General features: G+C 49.8%; 1 protein-coding gene across 1 annotated transcript in view; it reads right to left on the reverse strand.

The window, feature by feature from the left end:
• LOC123462352 (proline-rich protein HaeIII subfamily 1-like) overlaps positions 1-22,019 on the reverse strand; it is a 57,286-nt gene extending 35,267 nt beyond the window's left edge. The window contains exons 1-2 of the mRNA XM_045155600.1: positions 21,958-22,019; positions 20,907-21,001 (exon numbers count right to left, since the gene is read on the reverse strand). Coding sequence (XP_045011535.1) covers positions 20,907-21,001; positions 21,958-22,019 — 157 coding nt within the window. The remainder of the gene's footprint in view (positions 1-20,906; positions 21,002-21,957) is intronic.
• Between the last annotated feature and the right edge of the window lie 2,121 nt (positions 22,020-24,140).

Here is a 24,140-nt window from a genome sequence, read left to right on the forward strand (position 1 = left end):
TTAAAAATAGGCTCCGGGAAACAAGATTGCTCGGCTAACTCTCTCAGCTCGGAAGCAGCAGAAGGGGCTCGCAGATGGGGTCTGGAACTCGGGGTCTTTGCATTAACCCCAGGCTGCCTGGAAGTCCTCCTTGTTCCAGTCCCCTCGGGTCTCGAGCCTTCCACTTGCATTACATTTGCTCGGGTGAAGAGCTGTGTTCATTCACTCACCGAGCCTGCTCTGGGCCAGCCATGCTGCTGGGCTGTCAGGGAAATAAACAGTGTTTGTACACCAGGACGCCCACAGACAGCCTCAAGGGGAGAAGCTGACGCACACTGTAGCCCAGGTATGGTGTAAGTGAAAGCCCAGGAAACATCCAGAAGGTGCACTCAGTGCTGCCCAGAGTGGCCTCCAAATCACTTGTGCTAAGCGGAACAGGGGACCCAGAGACATTCAGGTCCCAAGCACACCAGAACCATGGTGTTAGGTGGGAGATGATCTCACTGTGGCTGCACTAGGGTCTTGAGATGAGATGAGCCCGTGGTGGCCTGAAAGGTTAAAGAAGGGGTCATGAGCCAAGGAGCACTGTTCTAGAAGCTAGAAAAGGACAGGAAATGTACATTTGCCCAGGGTCTCCACAGGCAGGTCAAGCATGAACATGACTTTGGACCTCTGGCCTCCAGAACCATTGAGTGAAGGCTTTATCATGGCTTCACACATACTAAACCAAGATTTGGGCACTGAGCTGCACCCCACGTCTGTCTTTGTTTGCTTTACTTTTTTATTTTTAATTTTTAGATAAGGTTTTTCTAAGTTGCCCAGGTAGGCTTCAAACCGTAGCCCAGGTCAGTCTTGTATGTGTGGTCCTCCTGCCTCAGCCTCCCAAACACCAGGGGTTACAGGTATGTGTCACCCTGCCTAGCGAATTTGTGTTGTTTTTAGCCAACTGGGTTTCAGCAGCCATGGAAATAGAGCTAGCATCCCAGGTGCTATTTTAGCTGGGCTGCTGTCACATACTCTCCCTGTGAGGGCTCTCACCACATCTCCCCTCTTCTGTGGAAAGGTGCACCCTAGTTCTTGTTGAGCTAGTCCCCTCCTCTGCTCAGGCTGTGCCTCAGTGAGCTGCTCCACCCAACTTATTGTTGCCAGGGGGTTGTTTTATTTATCCAGCATCTCCAAGGATCCAGAAGACGCTGAGGGAAGAGATGCTGAATGGGAAGACCAATAACATCCCCCAACCAGACAGCGCCACCCCATGGAAATGCAGACCTGCAAAATCAACCCCATAGTTAGAGACAGAAACCCAGAGAAAGGAGTGGCCAGACCAAGCTACCTGGAAAAGGAAACAGACATTCCAGTTCTGGGGTCACCCACTGGCCCGGAGTCTGTCTCGGCGGCTGGTTTAGTCCTGTGTGCAACCACCATGGGGAGATGGCACAGTGGGCTTGCTGTCCAGACAGGAGGACTTGAGTTCGGCTCCACCATGCTGGCTAGGCGTGGAAGTCTGCCTGTAATCCCAGTATTGGGGAGGCAGAAACGGGATTGTCCAGGGAAAGCTGGCTAGACAGCCTAACTGACCTGGCAGACTTAGGTAAAATAGGCAGGCACCCTATTTCAATATGCAGTGGACAGTGACTGAGGGCAACAGTTGACATTAACCTCAGGCCTCCATGTGTGTCCACACGAGCAAACATGCATATGAACACATGGCACATTTGAATCAATTACCTTTCTCGTCAAACTCGAGGCTGTGTGAACATTCCCTCCCCTATCACAGAGCTCAGGACTGGAAGTCCAGCGCTGGGGAGGCTAATTGACTTGTGTCTTTGTCTCCGAGCAACTCTGAGTGGTCCAGAGCTGGGGGAGGGTGACTGCACCACCTGTGGATAGCAAGGAGGACTCTTCCTTCCACGTATCCCCTGAGTAAGTGCATGGGGTGAGAAGAGACGCTGTGGTGTCACAGGAGAGTTCAGGTCCCCACTGGGCTCACTGTTGGCTGCTGACTTCTTATATTTAAAAAAGAAGCCTGGTTTAGGGGCTGAGGAGATGGCTCTTCAGTTAAAGGCTTTTGCCTGTAAAGCCTGCCAGACTGAGTTCAATTCCCAGGACACCCATGTAAAGTCAGATGCAAAAACTGTATGCCAAGTCCAGCCCCTCAGTCAGTCACATAAAACTGGACACAAAAAGTGGTGATCATTTGCAATAGAAAGAGACCCTGGTCTATAAATAATACATACTTTAAAAATCTGATTTATGAAAGATAAAAGGAATCTAGCCTTACTATATCGTTGCATTTCCCAGTCCCTCTTTCTTATACTTCTAGCCAATCCGACATGAACAGTAGTTCAGGTTTCGGGAACGCTCCTCGCAGGGAGCGCCTTTTCCTGTGTGACTTTTCTGTTCTGTCCTTCCGTGCTCCGGCATGGAGTGCAAACGCCTCACCTGGAGCTGTGGCCCTCCTCCTGCCCCCCTGTAGCGAGGGTGCAGAACAGCACAGGAGCTGGTCCTGAGCTTTTCCAAGCCGCGCTCTATCTCTGAAGCTATCAGTCTATGAAAACGATAACAAATCATGTTGCTTTTGTCACCGTTATCAGCCCTTTTGCTGCATATCATAAATATTCCCCAAGTGGTAAACACTCACACACAAAAAAAAAAACCCGTGTAACCAGATATGGACTGCGACACAGGACACTGTCTGACAAGGTCACCTACAGTGAGCACTGAAGTAATACAGAAGAGGGTCTGCCCAGGCCCAGAGACCCTCTGCCACAACCCACACCTCCCCACGTGGGAGGAGCTAGGCTCACAAATATCACCAGTCATTTCCTCCAGTTGATCTTGTTTTCCGCAGCTTTATTGAGGCGTGTTGCCAACACTGAAGTGCACATATGCAATCAGACAACTGACGAGCTTGCCTCCTACAGAGTCCCGGGACCTCCCTCCTCGCCAAGGCACTAAACACAGCACCACGCAGAGGTGCCCTCGGCCCCCTTGTTGGTTTCTAATGGCAAGAATGCTCAGCAAGAGAGCTGCCCTTTCAGACTTGTCAAAGTGTGCCAAGGTACCATTGCCCCCAGACAGGATAGCAGATGCCCAGAACTTACTCATCTTGTGGAGTAGAATTGCAACTTTACAGCCATTGCCCAACCCACCCTCATTTTCAGAACCTCCAGGTTTTCTGTCTATGAGTGTGACCACTCCAAGTCCTTCATCTAGGTGAAATCACCCAGCATTCGTCTCTCTGTGACTGGCTGACTCTCCTTAGCATAATGTCCTCCAGGTCCACCTATAAGGTTGTGGATGGCAGTACTTTCTTCTTTTCTTTTCCTTTTTAAAATTATTTTTAATTTTTAGAGGGACAAACACAGAGAGAGAGAAAGGGGCAGAAAGAGAACGGGCGTGCCAGGGCCTTTCAGCCACTGTGAATGAACTCCAGATGCGTGTGCCCCCTTCTGGGCAGATGTGGCATTGCATGGATGGCTCTACACGGGATCTACCGCTAAGCCATCTCCAACCCTTCTTTTCTTTTTGATTCTTTTGTATTTGTGTGTGTATGGACATGCACGCGGAGGTCAGAGGACCACCTCAGGGTTCAGTCCTCATTTTCCACCTTGTTTGAGACAGGCTTTCTCAAGCTCTTTGCCACTGCAAACACCAGACTAGCTAGCCCAGAGGCTTTGGGCTTCTCCTGACCCACCTCCCATTCCTGCAGGCACATTGGGACTACAGACATAGGCACTGCATGTGGCTCTACATGGGTTCTGGGGATCTGAACTGTTGGGCTTGTGCACGAGTGTTTAACCACTGAGCCACCTCCCCAGCACATTTTTTTCTTTTTGAAGGCAAAACAATACATCATTATCTGTATGCACATTTTCTTTTTAAATGTTCACGTACTTGTTTATTTGTGCATGTGTGTAGGCTTGCCAGAGCCACTGCAAATAAATGTAAGACACATAGGCCACTTTTTGTCTCTGGCTTTACATGGGTACTGGGGACTTGAACCCAGGCCAGCAGGTTTTGTAAGTATGTCGCTTTAACGACTGAACCATATCCCCAGCCCACATCACATTTTTTAATCCATTTACCACTGACAGACATTAAAACCATACTCACTTTGTCATTTTTGTGAATAATGCTTCAAGGGACGTGGGAAATCCTGTAAGATCCTGACTTAAATCCTTTAGGATCTGTATACTCACGCACACCACGTCAGAAATGGGACCACTGGCATTTCAATTATAAAAATCCACAGATTCAGTAACTTTGTGTTAGAAGAAAAGTTCTGGTATGTCATGTGTGCATAAAAGCAAAACACTGATTCTCATTTGTGCCAACTTCTTCCCTGCTTTCACAAACCCTCCTCCGACATGAGGCACAGCCTGGGGCCTCGTTCTCCGGCCCGGGTACTGACACAGAGCCCAGTGAAGCCCCGCTGTCTTCTGTGACTCTGCTCATCACCCTCCCTCTTGCTTTATTTATTATATTTACCTATTTGATAGAGAGAGAGACTGAGTATGAGTGCATCGGGGCTTCTTGACATCACAAGCAAGCTCAGACACATGCACCACATTGTGCGTCTGGCTTTCCACGTGTTCTGGGGCATTGAGCCCAGAACATCAGGCTTTGCAAGCAAGTATCTTTAACCACTAGCCATCCCTCCAGCCCAGCACCTTCACTCAGGCATGATGTCTGACTTTCCTCTCTACTAAGCTCGGCATGTTGTTCTTTTCCTCACATGTTCCTGTTGCTGCTCTGGAAGTCAGCAGGAGCATGACCATGACTACTAAGCCTCCATCATTAGGATGGAGTCACAGCTCTCCCTGGGCCTCTGTGTTCTAGCATGTTCTAACAGAGCATCCACTTCTCTTGCCTCAGTTCCCTGCATTGCTTGACCTGCGCCGTCCTCAGGCGTGTGCGGTGCCGGCATGAGACGACGACCTGGCCTCCTACACGGAGGAGCAGCCCACTTGTCGCTGCCCAGACATCGTTGCTTCGACAAGGGCCACAGCCACCCCAGCCACACAGACTTGTTTCATTCTCAGCAAACTTGACCCCTGAAGAATGTGTCCAGGCCCAATTCCTTTAACAGCTTTTGTTTCAACATTACCTGGGAAAGTAATCTCTCTGAAGACATTACAAGTGACAATTAGGGATTCAATTTAAGATAAAACCCAACTCTAGGTGGTGCTGCCAAGTCAAATAATGCAAAAGGGTGACAAGGCCTGACAGGCAGGGACAATGCTGGCAGAAGAAAGTCTTTCTTCAAACCTATTTCAGGACCACGGACATTGGAGGAGACAGGATCTTATAGTCGGAGCAAACATTGTACTAACTGTCAGATGGCATTGGTAAACTGCATGAGGTCTAGCTCAAACCCTTAGTTGTTTATGGCCCCTCTATAAAACTCTTTAGATTTCATTTCACTCCACTCAGGCTTGCTGGCAAAGATGGTAGGCAAGCTAGGTCCCTGTGGTACCTAGAACCAAGATGATCATGCAAGCAAGCTCAGTGACCCCGGACTCAATGTTGCAGTATCTCCTCTGACTGGAGGTGACCGGGTTCCACGGTCATCACTGGTTGGAACAGCTGTACCCTTGAAAGCATTTCAGCCTGACCAGCCTTGACAGATGAGTGAGATGCAGACTGGTCAGTGGTCAGGAGGGAGGGCCAGTGTTGGGAGGGGGTGACTGGGCAGGCAAAGGAGCAACAGTGAGAATAACTGACACAGAGAGGGAGTGCGTCCCTCAAGGCCAAGGAAGGAGGTATTCTTACTGTGGTAGAATATTTGAGATGAAGAGCTGTGACTCAGGAAGTTGGCCAAGCGGAGGCGGCAGCCAGAGCTCACGGGGCCTCATTGCCACGTGCGGGAAGTACACATTTTTCTAACACGACTTGTCAGAAGTTCCAGAGTTATATGGCATTTGACCTTTATCTCATGCCATTAAAAATGCTTTTATACAATCAGGTCAGCAAAGCTCTTGAGCCAAGATGAACTTTTCTTTCTTTCTTTTTTTTAATTTCAAACTAGCCAGCTAGATATCACTTCTAACCTTAAGTACCAATATGACATTTTCTGCTAAACAAACTCCAAATCAAACTCTAATTGCCACAGGATGTCCTGCCAGGAGCCATGCTTCCCTGTGACAGCGCACACCTCCGCAGCCCCACACTTAGACTGTTGAAATGTCTTGTGCTCTGATTCTGACATTCCCTAAGCATAGCTGTGGTCTTCGGAGCTGTAGCATAAGGGTGTCATGGCCGGGCCACCTAGCCGCATAGAACCTGTCTTTCACAGAATTCCTCCCAGGCTCCCTGCTGTGGTCTACGATACTGCTGGAACAGGGCACTACAGCCTGGGCAATGTTTAAGAACGGAATTCACTTCTCACTCATCTGGAGGTTGGGAAGTCCAGTGCTAAGGTGTTGGCATTGGGGAAAAGTCTATGCGCGTGCCCACCTAGACAAGAGATGGAAAGGCAAGAGAGGGGCAGAGGGGTCCTCCTCTCTGGTGATAGTTAACCCACAAGCCATGAGGACTTCATCACCTGCTAGGGCCCCACCTCCTGACAGGGTTGCCTTGGGGATGAAGCTTCTAACACCTGAACTTTTTTTGGGCCACATCCAAGCCAAAGCACCCTCCAGTTCAGAACAGTTGAGGACGGCTGCGGAGATGCCTCAACCTGAAAAATGCTTGCCTTGTGTTGCAGGCAGGTTCACATTGCTGGTAAATCACCCAACCAAGAACAGCTTGTGGGGAGAAAAATGGTTTATTTTGGCTTACAGACTCGAGCGGAAGCTCCATGATGGCAGGGAAAACGATGGCATGAACAGTAGATGGGCATCACCCCCTGCCCAACATGTGGTGCACAACAGGAACAGGAACATGTGCCAAACACTGGCATGGGGAAGCTGACTGAAACAGCCATAAGCCAGCCCCCAACCACACACTGCCGACAGGAGGCGTTAATGCCCAATCTCCATCAGCTGGGGAGCTAGCATTCAGAACACCTGAGTTAATGGGGGCCACCTGAATCACATCACCACACCTTGTAAGCGCAAGGGTTTCAGTGCACATGCCCAGAGCCCATGTGAAAACCTAGCTGTGGTGCCACCGCTGGCAGTCCAGTGCGTGGAAGGGGGCAGCAGGCGGGTCCCTGGGCTTCCCTGGCCGGCCGGCCTAGCCTGAGTGGTGAGCTCCAGACCCCTGGCAGACTGCCTCAGGAAGGCTGATGGCACCTGAGGAATGACGCTGAGGTTGTCCTCTAGCCTACACACGTGCACACGCACATGCATGCACACCCCACATGCATGTGCACCTGTCCACACAAACACCACGTGTGTTGAATTGAGACCCACTGAGAGTTATGTTAGGTTCTAATTCTTAGAACCTATGAATGTGACCTTATCTGAAAATAGGGTCTTTGTTGGTGTAATCAACTGAATTTAGGGCATACTGGATTAGGGCAGGGCCGAGTTCTATGTCTGTTCTCCTTATAAGAAGAGAAAACTCTGGAGGTGGAGACCAAGGCATGGAAACATAGACAGAGGTCATGAGACAATGAAGAAAGGGACTGGAGTGGTGTGCCCTAAAGCCGAGGATAGCCAGCCACTGTGAGAGAGACAGGGACAAATCCCCCTTCCGACCATGGGAAAGACCCTGTCCCATGACACCTTGACCTCAGACATCGGCCCTACAGAACTGTGAGAGGACACATTTCTGTTGCCTCAACACATGTGAGGCATGTGCGTGTGTGTGTATGTGTGTGAATTGTTACTGAGGCCCTAGGAGGCTAACATAGTGTAGACACTCTGAGAAAGGATGGCTGGCCCAATACCCGGGAGCCAGTGCGTCACACATGCAGTCATGGACCCATTCTCTGGTCATACACGCAGCTCACATGATAGCATGTGTTCGCCTCACACCAACTTTCACAAAGCCTGATGCTAAAGGAAGGACAGGAGGCATCAGTGGGTGATGCTGGCTGGTGCCCATCCTCCAGGCCAGCAGAGCACTCTTCCTTCCGTCCTCCAGGCCAGCAGAGCACTCTTCCTTCCGTCCTCCAGGCCTGCAGAGCACTCTTCCTTCCGTCCTCCAGGCCAGCAGAGCACTCTTCCTTCCGTCCTCCAGGCCTGCAGAGCACTCTTCCTTCCGTCCTCCAGGCCAGCAGAGCACTCTTCCTTCCGTCCTCCAGGCCTGCAGAGCACTCTTCCTTCCGTCCTCCAGGCCTGCAGAGCACTCTTCCTTCCGTCCTCCAGGCCAGCAGAGCACTCTTCCTTCCGTCCTCCAGGCCAGCAGAGCACTCTTCCTTCCGTCCTCCAGGCCTGCAGAGCACTCTTCCTTCCGTCCTCCAGGCCTGCAGAGCACTCTTCCTTCCGTCCTCCAGGCCAGCAGAGCACTCTTCCTTCCGTCCTCCAGGCCTGCAGAGCACTCTTCCTTCCGTCCTCCAGGCCTGCAGAGCACTCTTCCTTCCGTCCTCCAGGCCAGCAGAGCACTCTTCCTTCCGTCCTCCAGGCCTGCAGAGCACTCTTCCTTCCGTCCTCCAGGCCAGCAGAGCACTCTTCCTTCCGTCCTCCAGGCCTGCAGAGCACTCTTCCTTCCGTCCTCCAGGCCAGCAGAGCACTCTTCCTTCCGTCCTCCAGGCCTGCAGAGCACTCTTCCTTCCGTCCTCCAGGCCTGCAGAGCACTCTTCCTTCCGTCCTCCAGGCCAGCAGAGCACTCTTCCTTCCGTCCTCCAGGCCAGCAGAGCACTCTTCCTTCCGTCCTCCAGGCCTGCAGAGCACTCTTCCTTCCGTCCTCCAGGCCTGCAGAGCACTCTTCCTTCCGTCCTCCAGGCCAGCAGAGCACTCTTCCTTCCGTCCTCCAGGCCTGCAGAGCACTCTTCCTTCCGTCCTCCAGGCCTGCAGAGCACTCTTCCTTCCGTCCTCCAGGCCAGCAGAGCACTCTTCCTTCCGTCCTCCAGGCCTGCAGAGCACTCTTCCTTCCGTCCTCCAGGCCAGCAGAGCACTCTTCCTTCCGTCCTCCAGGCCAGCAGAGCACTCTTCCTTCCGTCCTCCAGGCCAGCAGAGCACTCTTCCTTCCGTCCTCCAGGCCTGCAGAGCACTCTTCCTTCCGTCCTCCAGGCCAGCAGAGCACTCTTCCTTCCGTCCTCCAGGCCTGCAGAGCACTCTTCCTTCCGTCCTCCAGGCCTGCAGAGCACTCTTCCTTCCGTCCTCCAGGCCTGCAGAGCACTCTTCCTTCCGTCCTCCAGGCCAGCAGAGCACTCTTCCTTCCGTCCTCCAGGCCAGCAGAGCACTCTTCCTTCCGTCCTCCAGGCCTGCAGAGCACTCTTCCTTCCGTCCTCCAGGCCTGCAGAGCACTCTTCCTTCCGTCCTCCAGGCCAGCAGAGCACTCTTCCTTCCGTCCTCCAGGCCAGCAGAGCACTCTTCCTTCCGTCCTCCAGGCCTGCAGAGCACTCTTCCTTCCGTCCTCCAGGCCAGCAGAGCACTCTTCCTTCCGTCCTCCAGGCCAGCAGAGCACTCTTCCTTCCGTCCTCCAGGCCTGCAGAGCACTCTTCCTTCCGTCCTCCAGGCCTGCAGAGCACTCTTCCTTCCGTCCTCCAGGCCGGCAGAGCACTCTTCCTTCCGTCCTCCAGGCCGGCAGAGCACTCTTCCTTCCCTCACCATGGAGCGCATCAGCTACTTTCTTCATTGTTGTAACGAGATACCTGGCAAAGGCGACGTAAGCTAGGAAGGGGTTACTTTGGCTTACAGTTTGAGGGTACAATCCATCATGGCCAGGGAGGCATGGCAGCACACACATGAAAACAAGGGGGGACAGTGAGCGGAAAAGCATACAGTCCACTCTGCAGGACAAGAGCGGGCTGAAGTGAGCATGTGACTCAACAGCCCCCACTTTTGGGGGGGTTGTTTTGTGAGCTTATGTGGCTGGAGGAGCTTATCCCCAGGGACGGCATTGGGTAGGTCCGTGCCCTGCTTCACAAGGGCTGTTAAATAACTCTGGATGGTCTATGTGTGGGTCCCCCCAGTCATGCGCACACATGAGATGGTAAGTGGGGTTCTTCCCTGGCAGGTTGCTTCAAGGACAGACTGGTCCTCACTGAAAAATTCTGGCTTAAGCTGGCCTGGCTTATTCCCCTTTCTTCCTGCGAAGTTTCCCGAATACAAGTTAGCGAGGCAGCTGGGGGGAGAAGACGCTGGGTGTTGTCCTGTTGGAAAGGGGTGGACACCTTCCACAGGGACTCACTCCAGGCCACTGGCTGTCCCCTGAGCCAGCCTTCCTCCATCTTACTGGCCAGTGTGAGTTTGTTGTGGCTGTGAGCAATTCCAGGGGCTCATGGCCACAGTTAGTGCTCTGCCCCTTTCTGTAAACAGGAGAGGTTGACGCAACCGGAAGGAGGCAGATGGGAAAATGAAGTCACAGGTAGACTGCAGCCTGCTCGGCGCAGGTTCTCAGGGATGTCAGCTGTGCTCCCGGAGATGGACGCACGGAATGCTCAGACCCTCTGCACCAGGAACACGGAAATGATAGGCTGTCTGTTCCCAACACCAGGGAAGACTGTGTCATTGCTCTGCTCCGACGGTGATCAGAGGCTAGAGGTGGGGAGAGGCTGGAGGTGACAATGACAAGGCACAGTGCCACGCAGGAGGAGCAATCTTTCAAGCGCCGTACAGGCCTGGGGCTAGAGATCAGTGGGAGAATGCTCGCCCCGTAGGCGCGAGACCCTGGGTTCCGTCCCCAGTACCAGGAAAAGAAACAGCCCACACAGCAGTGGCCACAGCTAATAAACGTGCTGTGGATCTCAAAATTGCAGAGTCAACTTCATTAAAAGCTGGTAGTATAGGAAGCGAGGAATACGTTAATTAGCCTGACTTAATCATTCCACATGTACATATAGAATAAAATATCACATTGCACCCAATAAGTACATACGATTAGTCAGGGAAACTTTACTGGCAACCAGTGGTGGGTAGAAAAGCCGGCCGGCACAGGTAGGACACAAGGACTCGGTGCAGCTGGGAGCCTGTGAGGGTAGGAGCATCTGGTGTCACCCTCCACCCCTCCAGGCGGAGTCAAGGCCAGGGAGTACCAGCCGCTGCCACTGTACTTACGCGTTCCTCTTCAACTGGCCTTGAACTTCAGGAAAGCCTCCTGAATCCATCACCCTTTAGCACTGGCTTGTGGTAATTGTGGTCCATATTTTACCAGGACGTTGAAGATGCAGATCCCCTGAGGAACAGTTTAAAGCCAATCAGAGGTGATGGGAGAAGATTAGCACAGAAGCAAAAGAAAGAGGTGACAAATTACAAGTAAGACAGCTGCTGTCTCCTGACGCCAGGGACCAGCTGCTTGTTTCCTCTTATGCTAAAGGTCTCGGTCTAAGGAAATAGAGCATCACAGAGGAGTAACTTGCCTGAAGAGCAGGACTTGAGACATTCAGATGGCCCCAGACTTAGGGTTCACCGCGGGACTAACCACAGGGAACGTGCTGAAGGATTGGGAAGAAAGTGACAGCTCCTGTGTCCCCTGTCTGCTTCCAGCCCCGGATCCCCTTAGGTCTGCCATGGATGCCCACAACCACGTGCTGGATGCAGGCGATGTCCCATGAGCAAGGCGTTCCCCAGCCCAGCCCTAATACACATTTTCTTACTTGGTGACTTTTCCATCTCTAGAGAGCCGATAGGGCTCACTTTGCAGCACTCACAGGATGGGGTGCTCGGCCTGGAGCTTGCAGAGCTGGGAGGGGGTGGCCTGCAGCCGGGAGAGCAGGCTGGAGCAGAGTAGGCTGGGAGGGAAGGTGCGGGGCGATGTCTAAATCTCCCTGTGCCTCCCAGGGACAGGTCCAAACAGGGCAAGAGGAACTGGCAGCCTTGTTTGAGAGGAGCAGGAGCGGCGGGGAGCAGGGGGTTCACCCTCCCATCGGTGCCATGTAGCAAGTCCCTGCGAGACCGGGAACGCACCTCCTTGGAGGGAGGCGGGGGGCTCAGGAGACTCAGGTAGCTCACAGACGTTGGGACACTCCTGAAACGGACAGTCATGAGGGCCCTTCCCGAGGTAAATAATGGCTGGACAGGAGACTCAACCACCCAAGCCGTCTGCAAGTTGCGCAGAGATCCCCATGGACATATCCTTGGAAAGTCATCCCCTGTGCTGTGCTGGGGAGGGGGTTCTGGTGACACAGCTGCCTTTGAGTCACCCATGCTCCTGTAAGCAGCCCCTCACCCTGCTCTGTAAGTCACCCTTGTAATCTCAGTTCACAAGTTGGCTGATGAGGTCGGCTGTCATCTGTGCCCTGTCTGTGGTGAATAGACATCTGTTCGTGTCTTCCCAGAAAGTTTCAAGCAACAACTGTCTAGAGCACCTCTTCTGGTTTTTGTCTTCCTAACCACGAAGTGAGGTCCATGCAGAGACCCTCCTTTTGAGATAAAAGGTTAGATTCCAGAGCGGTTAAGTAATTTGTCAGAAGCCACACCGTTGACCTGGAATAAGAACACCTACCCTTCTGGAAATGTAGTCATGGCCTGCCTGCCTATCCTCTCCATCAGCAAGCTGGTGGATGAGGGTCTGCTCTCTTCAGTTCATGCACTCACTTGCATTTCAACCCAGGGGCTGAACCACAGCATTTCAAGACACCCTGTGTCCTACAAAGGTAGCAAGCTGGGACTTGTCTCCTCCCATCCAGTGCCCAATGCGCAGAACCTATCACTGGAACCCTGGAGCGGAAGGTGGGTAGCTGAGACGGATTGAGCAGTCAGTCCCATCCTGCACCTCTCATAGCAGGTGCCCTTGTGTCCCCATGTGGACGCAGAGTCAGCTGCAGCTGCAGCATTTGGAACTGTCCCCAGCTCAAAGACAAGCCTAGCCCATTTGATGAATGACAACAAATGCATGGGTGATGCCCTAGTGACCCATGACCTCCTGGGACAGGGACAGATTCATTACGTGTGTGTCCATGGTTGCCTCACAGACAGAGGTAGTCAGTAATGAGGCTGGAAGAATCAAGAGGCTGCATGGTTTCAAAGGGTAACACTGTGCTGAAGCATATGGCTTTATTTTTTCTGCTACTTCCCCTCTCTAGCTGCAGGGAGGTGTGGCTTGGCTGCTTACCCCATGAAGTTGAGACTAGAACCACCAAGGCCAGGAAGCCCCCGGCTTTATGTAGTGCCTCTGAATGCATGCTTGCTATGGCCTGCATGTGGAAGTCAGAGGACGACTTCATAGTATCTGTGTTCGTCCTCCACCTTCTTTGTGACAGGGTCTCTTCACATTACATGAGACACCAGTGTAGCTGCCCACTCCACTTCAAATTTTCTGGGCTCAGCCTCTCATTGTCATTTGTGCACTGAGATCAGACACATGTACCACTTTGCATTCAGCCTGGCCACCTGATTTTTTCTGTAGCTAATAGAATTAGGTGGGAAGAGACAGGGTGCCAGCTCAGAACCTACCACCTACTTTCCTGCACTTTGGCCATCACTGTAAGAAGTGCAGGGCTTCCTAGGCTCAGTAAAAGGGGTCAACCACAGAGATCAGAGCCAGGGACACACAGATGAGAGGCGAAGAACAACCTGGATGAGCCCAGCCTTGATCATCATCAACATCGTGAGAAACAATCAATGGCTGTATGAAGCCATTAGCTTTGGGGCTGCTTTGCTGTGTAGGAGTAGCTAAGTGACACTGGTGGCTTTGGACAACCTACTTAATCTCTCTCATTTTCCTATGCGTAAAAATGGGAACTTAATAACGTCTACTTCATGCTATTTCCATGAGGACCCACTGTATTAACATTTGTAACACACTTGCAAAGGCACCTGTCCATAGCAAACACATGTAAGCACTTGTTTAAGAAAGTACTTGTCCTTTCCAGGTCCTTTCAAAAAAGCATCTGAAATGAAGTTATGAAATTTTCAGAGAAATGGATGGACCTGGAAAGGATTATACTAAGTGAAGTAACCCAGGCCCAGAAAGCCAAGCGCCACATGTTCTCTCTCATACGTGGATCCTAGCTACAGATGACTGGGCTTCTGCATGAGAATGAAAATACTTAGTAGCAGAGGCCAGTAAGTTAAAAAGGAGACATAAAGGGAAGAGAAAGGAAGGAAGGAGGGTACTTAATAGGTTGATATTGTATATATGAAAGTACAATGATTGTGATGGAGAGGTAATGTGATGGAGATTGGAATTTCAAAGGGGAAAGTCGGGGGGGGGAGGGAATTAACATGGGATATTTTTTATAATCATGGAAAATGCTAATAGAAATTTAAAAAAAGAAAACAAATGAAAAAAAAAAGCATCTGTCTTTTCTATTTGACACCATGAGGCTACTGTCCCCCAATGACTACTACGATGCTTGATCCATAGAAGGCATTCAGTAAATACTTATTAAATAGATACGGATTTTCTCCTATCTAACTCATTTACAGATTATAAGGTCAAATCTAGGACTTGAAAAAAAATCATTTAGTGAGCTCACACAAGATCCAGGAATGAGGTATTTCCACATCTAAAGTAGGAGGAATTACTCTATCACAAAGATAAGGAAATCGAGGCTCAAGAACACATCTAGTAGGAAACAGCAGAGCTAAGATGTGGACTCAGGCCTAGGGCTCAAGTCCCCATGTTCCTCCCTCGGTGTCAGAAGGCCTTCCTGACTGCAGGTGGTCAGTCGGAGCCAGGATAATGAGGACACGGGTACTAAGGTGTAGGTACTAAGAAGTCAACACCCTGAAACTGCTGCTGGGTAGCATGCCCTCAGGAGGGCATCTCATTAGAAAAGCTCAGCTCCCGCTCCCAGGAGTGGCTGGCTGGTGCTGTCACGGCAGTGGGAAGCCCCATGGCAGCATGTTCTTAAGAGGCTGAGCCGGGCCTCTCCCCTCACCACCATCTTGTGTGCACTTTCTGTGGGTGGTTCATCGAAGTTCTCTACTTCCTGAGCAGAACATGAAGCCGCAGTGAGATGTCTAGGTGAAAACTTTCCTTCTCGAGTATTGGAGTGACAGGAAGCCCATCTGAGTAAAAAGTGCAGCCTGGAACTCCCGGACCAAGCTGTTCCAAGCCTTGGTGGGTGTCCGGGGAGAGGAGAGCCTGCCCTGCCTCCTCTGCAGCCCTCTTGCACCCACTGATAACATCACACTCTCCCTCGGGACTCTTGCCAGGAGGAGCTGGAATACACGGTTCACAGTGCCGGGAGTCTTGGGTTTGAGGATCGAGTGTCAGATATGCAGACTGTGGACAGTTACTCGATATTTATGAACCTCCATTTCCCCATGAAGAAATTTAAAACTTTATCTGCTGGGGAACTGTATTTGGTAAATACACAGATTCATTTAGCAATTGCCTTCTGTATCCCAGGCTCAGAGCAAAGCAGTTTTTATATATCAATAGTGAAAACAAACGCTGAAGGTTGAGGAGATGGTTCAGTAGTAAGGTACTTCCTACACAAGCATGAGGGCCTGACTTCATGTCACCAGAACCCGTCCCCCAGCCTGTTTTGCAGCCTCTTGTCTTACATTTCCTGGCAGGGTGTTTCAGAGGATAAAGACTACAGTGCATGTATTTTCATTATATATTTAACAATTAGGAGGTCACATAGGGTAGTCACCAAATTTACACAACATCTGAAATGCATACATATTCTAAGCCAACCACTCGAGAAATTTTTATGCTAAAATTTCAGTGCAGCATGATTTTACCATTCATAAACACGTAATTTATTCAAAGTTTATCACTCAGTCTCTCCATTCACGGTGTCATTTAAAGTTGTCTTCATTATGAGTGTAGAACAGGGATGGAAGGGTAAATCAATGTTGCAAAAATGGGCCAAAGCACACACTGGAATTTAGCGTAAGACTTCCTCCTAATTTATAATATTTTTCTCTTAAACATCTCTCTTACCTGCACTTGAAACCACGCCATACAATGCTATAGAGTCTGCTTGAAATGTCAAGAACAACATAGAAAACCAAAGAGAAAGAAAGCCCATTGCATTGGCTCCCTGTTCGTCTTCCTCCTAGAGGCTCTGTGGTCTCTTCGATAGCTTCCTTTCTGATTAGACAACAACAGGTCTGCTGACGAAAATTTCTTTCATTTGAAATATCTTGTTTCCCCCTTCATTCCTGGCAGACATTTTCACTGGGTTGATAGTCTCCTTTTTCAGTTCCTGAAAACATTGTGTCACTTCCCCTTGGCCTCCATAGTTGGGATTGAGAAAACCACAGTCATTCTATAAGCCCTATCTCTCTCTCTGAAGTCAGATGTTGTTTATTGCTAACTACTTTAAGATATTTTCTTTATTTATTTTTTAATTTATGAAATCTAACTATGATGGGCATCATGGTGTAGAGTTCTCTGTTTATCCTGTTTGAAATTTGCTCAACCTTTTGACTCTCTAGGCTTGTTTGTCTTACCAAATGTGGAGGTTAGGCTGTTATTCTTTTTCCTTTGACTACTTTTGCAATGCCATCTGCTTTTTGTCTTTTGGAGAAAGGACTTCAGGGACACAAATATTGACTCACTTGTAATTATGTTGATCCACGAGCTTTTACTTATGCTTTTTATTCAATTTTTAAAATATTTTTTAAGTTGTATAATTAATATTATTATATATTTTATATATTGCATTATTTTTTTTAAATATTTTATTTCTTTATTTGAGAGAGAGGGGAAGAGGCAGAGAGGAAGAGAGAATGGATGTGCCAGGGCCTCCAGCTACTGCAAACGAACTCAGACATGGGCACCCCCTTGTGCATCTGGCTAATGTGGATCCTGGGGAATTGAGCCTCGAATCGGGGTCCTTAAGCTTCACAGGCAAGTGCTTAACTGTTAACCCATCTCTCCAGCCCTGATAGACATGTGCCCCCTGTGCATCTGGCTTATATGGGTCCTGGGGAATCGAACCAGGGTCCTTAGGCTTTGCAGGCTAACGCCTTAACTGCTGAGCCATTTCCCCAGCCCATATATTGCATTATTATATTTTCCAACTTATTGATTCTTCCTTCTAGACCCTCCATTGTTTTCCAGCCCCAGCCACTAAGATCTTTATTTTGCCTATATTTATTTTTAGATTTTCTGTTTGAGTCATATTTATATCTTTACTTTCTAAAAAAAAGTTATTATCCCTTTCTTATTTGTTTTCAGAATAGTCACCCTTGTTGCTAAAGCATTTTATCATAATGTCTTGAAGTTTTTGACATAATTATAATTCTTTCATCACAGTTTTGTCAGATCTTGATTGTGATCTGGCTTATGTTATAACAAGTACTTTTTCATTGAGATATGGACTTTATTTATTTATTTATTCATTCATTCATTCATTCATTCATTCATTTATGAGAGAGAGACAAATAGAGAGAGAGAGGAAGAGAATGCTCCAGGGCCTCCAGTCACTGCAAACGAACTCCAGATGCATGTGTCCCCTTGTGCATCTGGCTTATGTGGGTACTGGGGAATTGAACCTGGGTTCTTGGGCTTTGCAGGCAATTGCCTTAACCACTAAGCAATCTCTCCAGCCCAGATCTGGACATTTTTGTATCATACACTGAAACTATAAATTTTGTTTGAACCTGGAGTTCTGACTGGTGTGTGTGTACACATGAACATGTATGTGTGTGTGTGTGTGTGTGTCTCATTGGCCTAGCAGGGCAAACGGAGACAGCTACTGTCAGGCAGAGCTAGAAGCACAGATTCCACATTTGGCTGGTACACTTGGGCAGGGCTCTTCTCCATGCTGGGGGAAGTGGGAGTTCAGGGTCCTCACATGGACACTGGCTACTGGCCACTGCTGGAAAGACAACCTCGTCATTGGCTGTCAGGGACATAGTTCCTGGCTTTTTTTTTTTTAAATTTTATTTATTTATTTATTTGAGAGCAACAGACACAGAGAGACAGGAGAGACAGACAGATAGAGGGAGAGAGAGAGAATGGGCGCGCCAGGGCTTCCAGCCTCTGCAAACGAACTCCAGACGCGTGCGCCCCCTTGTGCATCTGGCTAACGTGGGACCTGGGGAACCGAGCCTCGAACCGGGATCCTTAGGCTTCACAGGCAAGCGCTTAACCGCTAAGCCATCTCTCCAGCCCAGTTCCTGGCTTTTGACTCGTTCCCCTTTCATACCAGTAAAAGCACTGGAGTTCCTTGTATTAACATCACGAGGGTGAAAATTTTGACTCTTTACTCAGCCTTTACTGGTCAAAGTGAGGAGGAGTGTTTTTGTGTGGTGTTCAACTATAATACTGTAGTCATTTTAATGGTCTGTCTTACTAAGCTATCTCTTCCAAGGTCCTTTGACTAGAAGGAAAAAGGTCTGTGCGTGTACATGGGTGTATGTACATGTGTGTACATGCATATGTGTGTGCTGTATTCATGTATGCAAAGGTGTGCATGCATATGTATGTGCACATGCCGACTTGCATGTCCTTTGGCGAGGAGGAGCTGGCTTCCTTGTGTCCAGTTCTGGGATATGTGAGGTCGAAAACAAAACAGAGCTCACCACCATGGAACTCCCTAGGTCACGAGGTCTCTAGCCGGTTGGCCTTATCTCTGCCTTGCAGGCTCTTCTGTTTGTCTTGCGTGTCGTGTGTAGGGTTTGAGACGCACTTGACGGGAGGAGCGTGTCTGCTTCTCAGCAGGGCGAGTCTTCGCAGACACAGGCCTCCCTGCGCTGAAGACGGCTGCAGGCGCAGGGCAGGGACGGGAGAAAGAAGAGAGCTAAACATACCGGCAGCTTCCTGTGGACTCTAGGCTCAGGGAAGAAGGGAAATTAGGTTTCTTTGTTCTTTTGTAGCATTCCAAATGTGTGCCAAGTGAATCTGTCACACATTCAAGAGAATGAATAAATTCAGTTTGGAAGCACTCTAGCACAGACTCCTTCCCTGTCTCCAGGAGTCTCTGGGGCTGCCAAGCTGCCCAGTGCTGCGTTACGGGCGGGGCTGTGTGTGTTGATGGAAGTCCTAACCCTAGTCACTCAGAATGTGGCCATGCTTGCAAACAGGGTCCTTGAAGAGGCACTTAAGTTAGAATGAGGCCCTAATTCAATCAGATTGTGTCAAGAGACTAGAACACAGACACACGGTGCGGGCGGACCAGGGGAATCTGAGAACCAAGGAGAGATCTTGGAGGACACCAGTCCTGCTGACTCCATGACCTTAGCTTCCAGCCTCTGGTTTAAGCCACGTAGAATGGATCCTTGTAACAGCAGTCCTCACAGACCAATATACCTCATATGGAAACAGCAGTGAAGGCTTGAATTTGGTGATCCTGGTGTGTGTGAAGCCCAAGGCAGATGAACCCCAACTCTTGTGACCCAAGCCTTGCCCTGGGGGTAGCGATGAGGCTGTGAGGTCAGCCTGCTTCTCTGGAATGACCCCCACACCTGTGCTCCCTGAGTGGGAGCCAGACTTCCTTAGACTGGGTCAGGAGGAGCCCTTTCCAAGCCAGCGACATTAGTATTAACACTGACTCCCGCTGGATCCTTGGGCGGGTTCTTAGCCACTGGGTGACAGTGGGGTTAATTAGGTTCCATCATACTTCCAGCAAGCGCAGCCCCACGAGGTTTTGACACAAATGCTTTGAAGATCAGCACCCCAAATTATATAGGCTAAAATGTTCCCAGGGACTCACCCCATTCTAATCATCAAATACACTCCAATCGCTCAGCCTTTGGAGCCTCAGGGGCTGGCTGGCTCTCTGCCTGACATCTTCCTGCTGTCAGGAAGATGCGCTACCTGGAGGTCAGCTGAGTCAAAGCTTTACAGTATTTTTTCTTCTCGCTTCCCACCGTTTTGCAGTGATGTGTGTATGTCTACCTGTCCCTTTTCTTTTTCTTGTTTTCAATTATTTTTATTAATATTTCTGCTGAAATTCCCTGAGTTACGGAGGTGTGTGCTTCTGAACTGAGGCGCACATGCCCAGGTGGAAGGAGGTGATAACTCGGGTATGCATTACCCGGACTTAGTAACAGTGACACTCGCTGGAAGGGGCTGAATGTCCACTCAATATGCTTCGGCTGCTGACGACTCTGGGGCACATTTGTCATGCGTCATTCATATGTTCGTGGGAAGACGTCATGTTTCTCACGGCAGAGAGACTTGATGGGTAAAGGCACGTCATCAGAGCTCCCCTAGCTTGTGAGTAGTGGAGGGTGGATTTGGAAGCTGGCTGTTGGTTCCATGGCAGCTCCTCACCACCGAAAAGGGATGGGGTGCAGCAGCCACCTCCACACACCCACGCTCATCACAGTGAGCGAGCTATTTTCAGACGAGATCGGATACATTCAGGGTGATCCAGCCATAGACTGAAATATTTTCAGCACTAAGTGGGAGTACATTAAATAGGTGTGATGGTGTGGTTAGATAGTCTGTGCATGAATAACTGAATGCATATGAGCTCTGGGGACACTGGGGAGGTAGACATATCTGCCCGATCAGAGCAGGTGAGAGGAGAGAGAGGGATCTCCGACAGCTGCCTCTACCTTGACGGTGGCCGAGCTGACTCTCCCGAGAGGTGCTGGTGCTTGTTCTGTGGGCTGGCTGTGTTGGGGGGGGGAGGGTGTAGAAGTCATAAAGCCCTGAGCCCACCCCCCAGATGGGACTGCCGGAGAGTTGGGAGTGTTCGCCGCGAGAGAGAGGGTCTTGAGGACACACCATCTTCTTATAACTCCTGACCTCAGAGGCAGGGACTAGAAAGAGGTTCTTCCTGGATAAACTGGCCTTGGACCCTAACTTCTCTGTGTTTGGACAGTTTGACACTCCTTCCTAGAAACTGGGGATCCTTAATTTTGCCCACTTGCCTCTTAGGGTTACTCGAAATGGGGGAGCAAATGGTTGAGGGTTGGCTGAGTGCACAGGAAGAGGCTGTGAGGCTCCAGAGCCTTACCTGTACTCACCCAGTTCTTGGCTGCTGCCTTTTTGCTGGGATGAGAAAGCCTACAGACCTCCGTTACTACTGGGGATTGAAGGGTTGGCAATGTGGACCCGGGGCACTGAGCACTCGCCCAGCATAATGACACCCTCGGCGCCATCCTCGGCACTGAAAAAAGAAGCCACGATACATTAAGGGTGATTCCGTAAGGCTTTGACAAAGGACCTTCCTGAGATTATGCCATTCAGACAATCTGGTGGATGTTATGACCTCCATCCCCGATTCATACAAAATCTATCCACTAGAGTGTCATACAATTGCAAATATTTTCTATTTTGATTTTCCACAGCCAATCATGAGCCAGGTTAGTAGCACTTGACTTTGCTTTTTTTTTTAAAGCAGTTGTCTACTTTTATTTATGAAAGAGAGAGAGAGAAAATGGGCAAGAGAGGGCCTTCAGTTGCTGCAAACAAACTCCAGACACATGAGCCACCTTGTGCATCTGGCTTTTGTGGGTCCTGGGGAATAGAACCTGGGTCCTTTGGCTTTGCAGACAAATGCCTTAACTAATAAGTCATCTCTCCAGCCCCACACTTGACTTTAAAAGGGAATAAAATCACCCTTGAACTGGGCATGGGAGTACACGCCTTTAATCTCAGCACTCAGGAGGCAGAGGTAGGATTGCTATGAGTTCGAGGCCATCCTGAGACTACATAGTGAATTCCAGGTCAGCCTGGGCTGGAGTGAGACCTTACCCCAAAAAACTAAAAACAAAAAACAAAAAACAACAAAAATAACAGACAAACAAGCAATAAATAAATAAACAAAAGCACCCTTGAATGGTTCCTGAGAATACTGGTAACATTGCTCCAAAGCTGGCTTGTTACAACTTCAGCTGTCATGCTGCAGGCTAGTCAAACCAAGAGATTCTAAAACAGAAAAGAAATGAAGAGAAACAGATGCCGATGACGAAGGGTGAGGGAGAAGAAAGGGAGGAGAAGGGCTAAAGAAAGAGGCACTGGCACTGGCTGACAAGGGCTGGGAAGTATGGCTTAGTGGTGAGCGGGGCCTTTGGGCTGCCGTGAGAGGCAGAGACCGCGTGGCAGTCACCATGACTCCTTTACCCCGCTCTTGAGGACACCTCTATCTGCCGGCCTAGAACAGCTGTGGGCTGCTCTTGCCGCATGACTGGCCTCCAGGGAGGCTCCAGAAAGGCTTTGACGGAGGAACAGACCTCACTAAGAATGAGAAGGACTGCTGCCTGGTTGCTAGCTGCATGACCTTGGCAAATCTTTTCTGAGTCTCGGTTTCCTCTTGTGAAGAACAGGAGTAAATGCCCCGGCCTGGCTTACTTCTCAGCGACACAGGACAGAACAGGCACCTTACAAATGGACAACGCTAAGGTGGTGAGGAAGGTCACTGGCCAGAGGGGTGATGCTCACAGAACACAACAGATGTAGTGCCTAGCAGCGTGACAGCGCCATTCAGGTCCAGGTCTCCTCCAGGGCAGCAAGCAATCAAGCCCAGGGGTCTGGAGTGGTCTGTCAACATTTTCTGAATCATTCCAAAGTATAATTGATTCCGTCTGTCCACTTCCAACCACCCTGGAGCTGAGTGATGGCCTTCTTGCCTTCCATCATCTTGCTGGGTTCCAGCAGCCTTCCAGAAACTTGGCAGAGACCGAGTGAGCCTGATGGGATGCTAGTGTCCGTGGGCTGCATTTCCAGATGAGGTTTCTGGGGATGGGAGCACTGTGTTCTCCCAGCAGACAGAGCTGGGCAGTCATCTCAGGAGCACTTCCTATGAGCTGGGCTCTGAGCAGGGACATCAAAGGAGAGAAAAGGAGCCCACAGATGCAGAGTGGGACACTGCATGGAGTCTTCTCTATTTTTCAAAGTAGTCTGTCATGGTCACTTCCTCCTCCCCATGTACACACGGGGAACCCAGGCCTTAAAAATGTAGGCAGCTTGTTCCAGGCGTGTGGTAGCAGGAATGGAGCTGGCTTTCGCCTCTCTGAACGCAAACCTGTGTGTTTTCCTCTGTGCAGGTGAGCTCACGGTGTGAGGAGGAGCCTGAGGTTTGGCGTAGCATCTAGGCTGATGACTCACATTGCTGACCACGTGTTATGTGCTAAGAGCTTTGCTCCCAATACTACAACCTACTTTCTATGGACAGCTCTGTTTTTCCGGTGTGATGATTTAAACGCAGAAGGTCAGCCCAAGTGCCCGAGTTCGCATAGAAGGAAAGTGATCAATCCAGGGCACAAGGGCTGCCAGCTGGGCTCCAGAGCCCATACAGTTAACCACTCTGCTACGCTTGCCCAGCCAACGGTTCACCATTTTGCAGGTGGTGAGAATCAACCCATGGTGTGATGGCTAATCTCTGGTTGCCAACTTGAAAGGATTTGGAATCACCGTGGAAACAAATCCCTGGTTGTGTTTGTGAGGGATTTTCTAGATTAGCTGGGAGGACTCACCCTAACTGTGGGTGGCACCATCTTATGGGCTGGAATCCTGAACTGTAGGAAAAGGAGAGGGGCTGAAGAAATGGGCTAGGAGTTAAGGCACATGCCTGTGAAGCCTAAGGACCAAGGTTCAATTGCCCAGGACACACCTAAGCCAGCTACATATGGTGACATGTGTGTCTGGAGTTTGTTTGCAGTGGCTGGAGGCCCGTTCTCTCATTTTCTCTCTCTCTCTCTCTCTCTCTCTTTCTCTCTCTCTCTCTCATAAATAGATAAAACCTTAAAAAGGAGAGTGCTAGATGAGTATTCAATATTCATTGCTCCCCTGTTTCTCCCTGCCAATTTGATGATATAACACCAGGATTTTTTCTCCGGCCATGATTCTCCTACCATCATGGTCTGCACACCCTGGAACTGGAAGCTGACATGAACCCTTTCCTACCACAAGCTGCTTCTGGTTAGGTTTTTTGGCCAACTAATGAGAAAGTCACAAATACACATGGAAATCAGCGAATCATTCTCCCCGGTTTGGTCCGTTTGCCGTGTCAGCTTACTGGTTCCTGGAGAGTCTTGGTCAGACATTACTGTAGATGTTTCTGTGAAGGTGTTTTTGGATGAGATCAGCATTTGAATCAGTAGACTGAGTTGAGAGGACAACCCTTGGTGATGTGGGTGGCTCTCGTCCAGTCGGCTGAAGGCATGGGTAGAATAAAGAGGCTAAAGACAAGGGATTCCTGCCTGGTGTCCTCTGTGTCTGGCTGGGACATTGAACTTTTTTTTTTTTTTGCTTTCAGACTTAGAACATCTGTTCTTCCTGGTTTCATGTCTGCCAGCTTTAGGATT

The sequence above is a fragment of the Jaculus jaculus genome, chromosome 7 (genome assembly GCF_020740685.1).
Source record: "Jaculus jaculus isolate mJacJac1 chromosome 7, mJacJac1.mat.Y.cur, whole genome shotgun sequence".
Taxonomy (NCBI): domain Eukaryota; kingdom Metazoa; phylum Chordata; class Mammalia; order Rodentia; family Dipodidae; genus Jaculus; species Jaculus jaculus.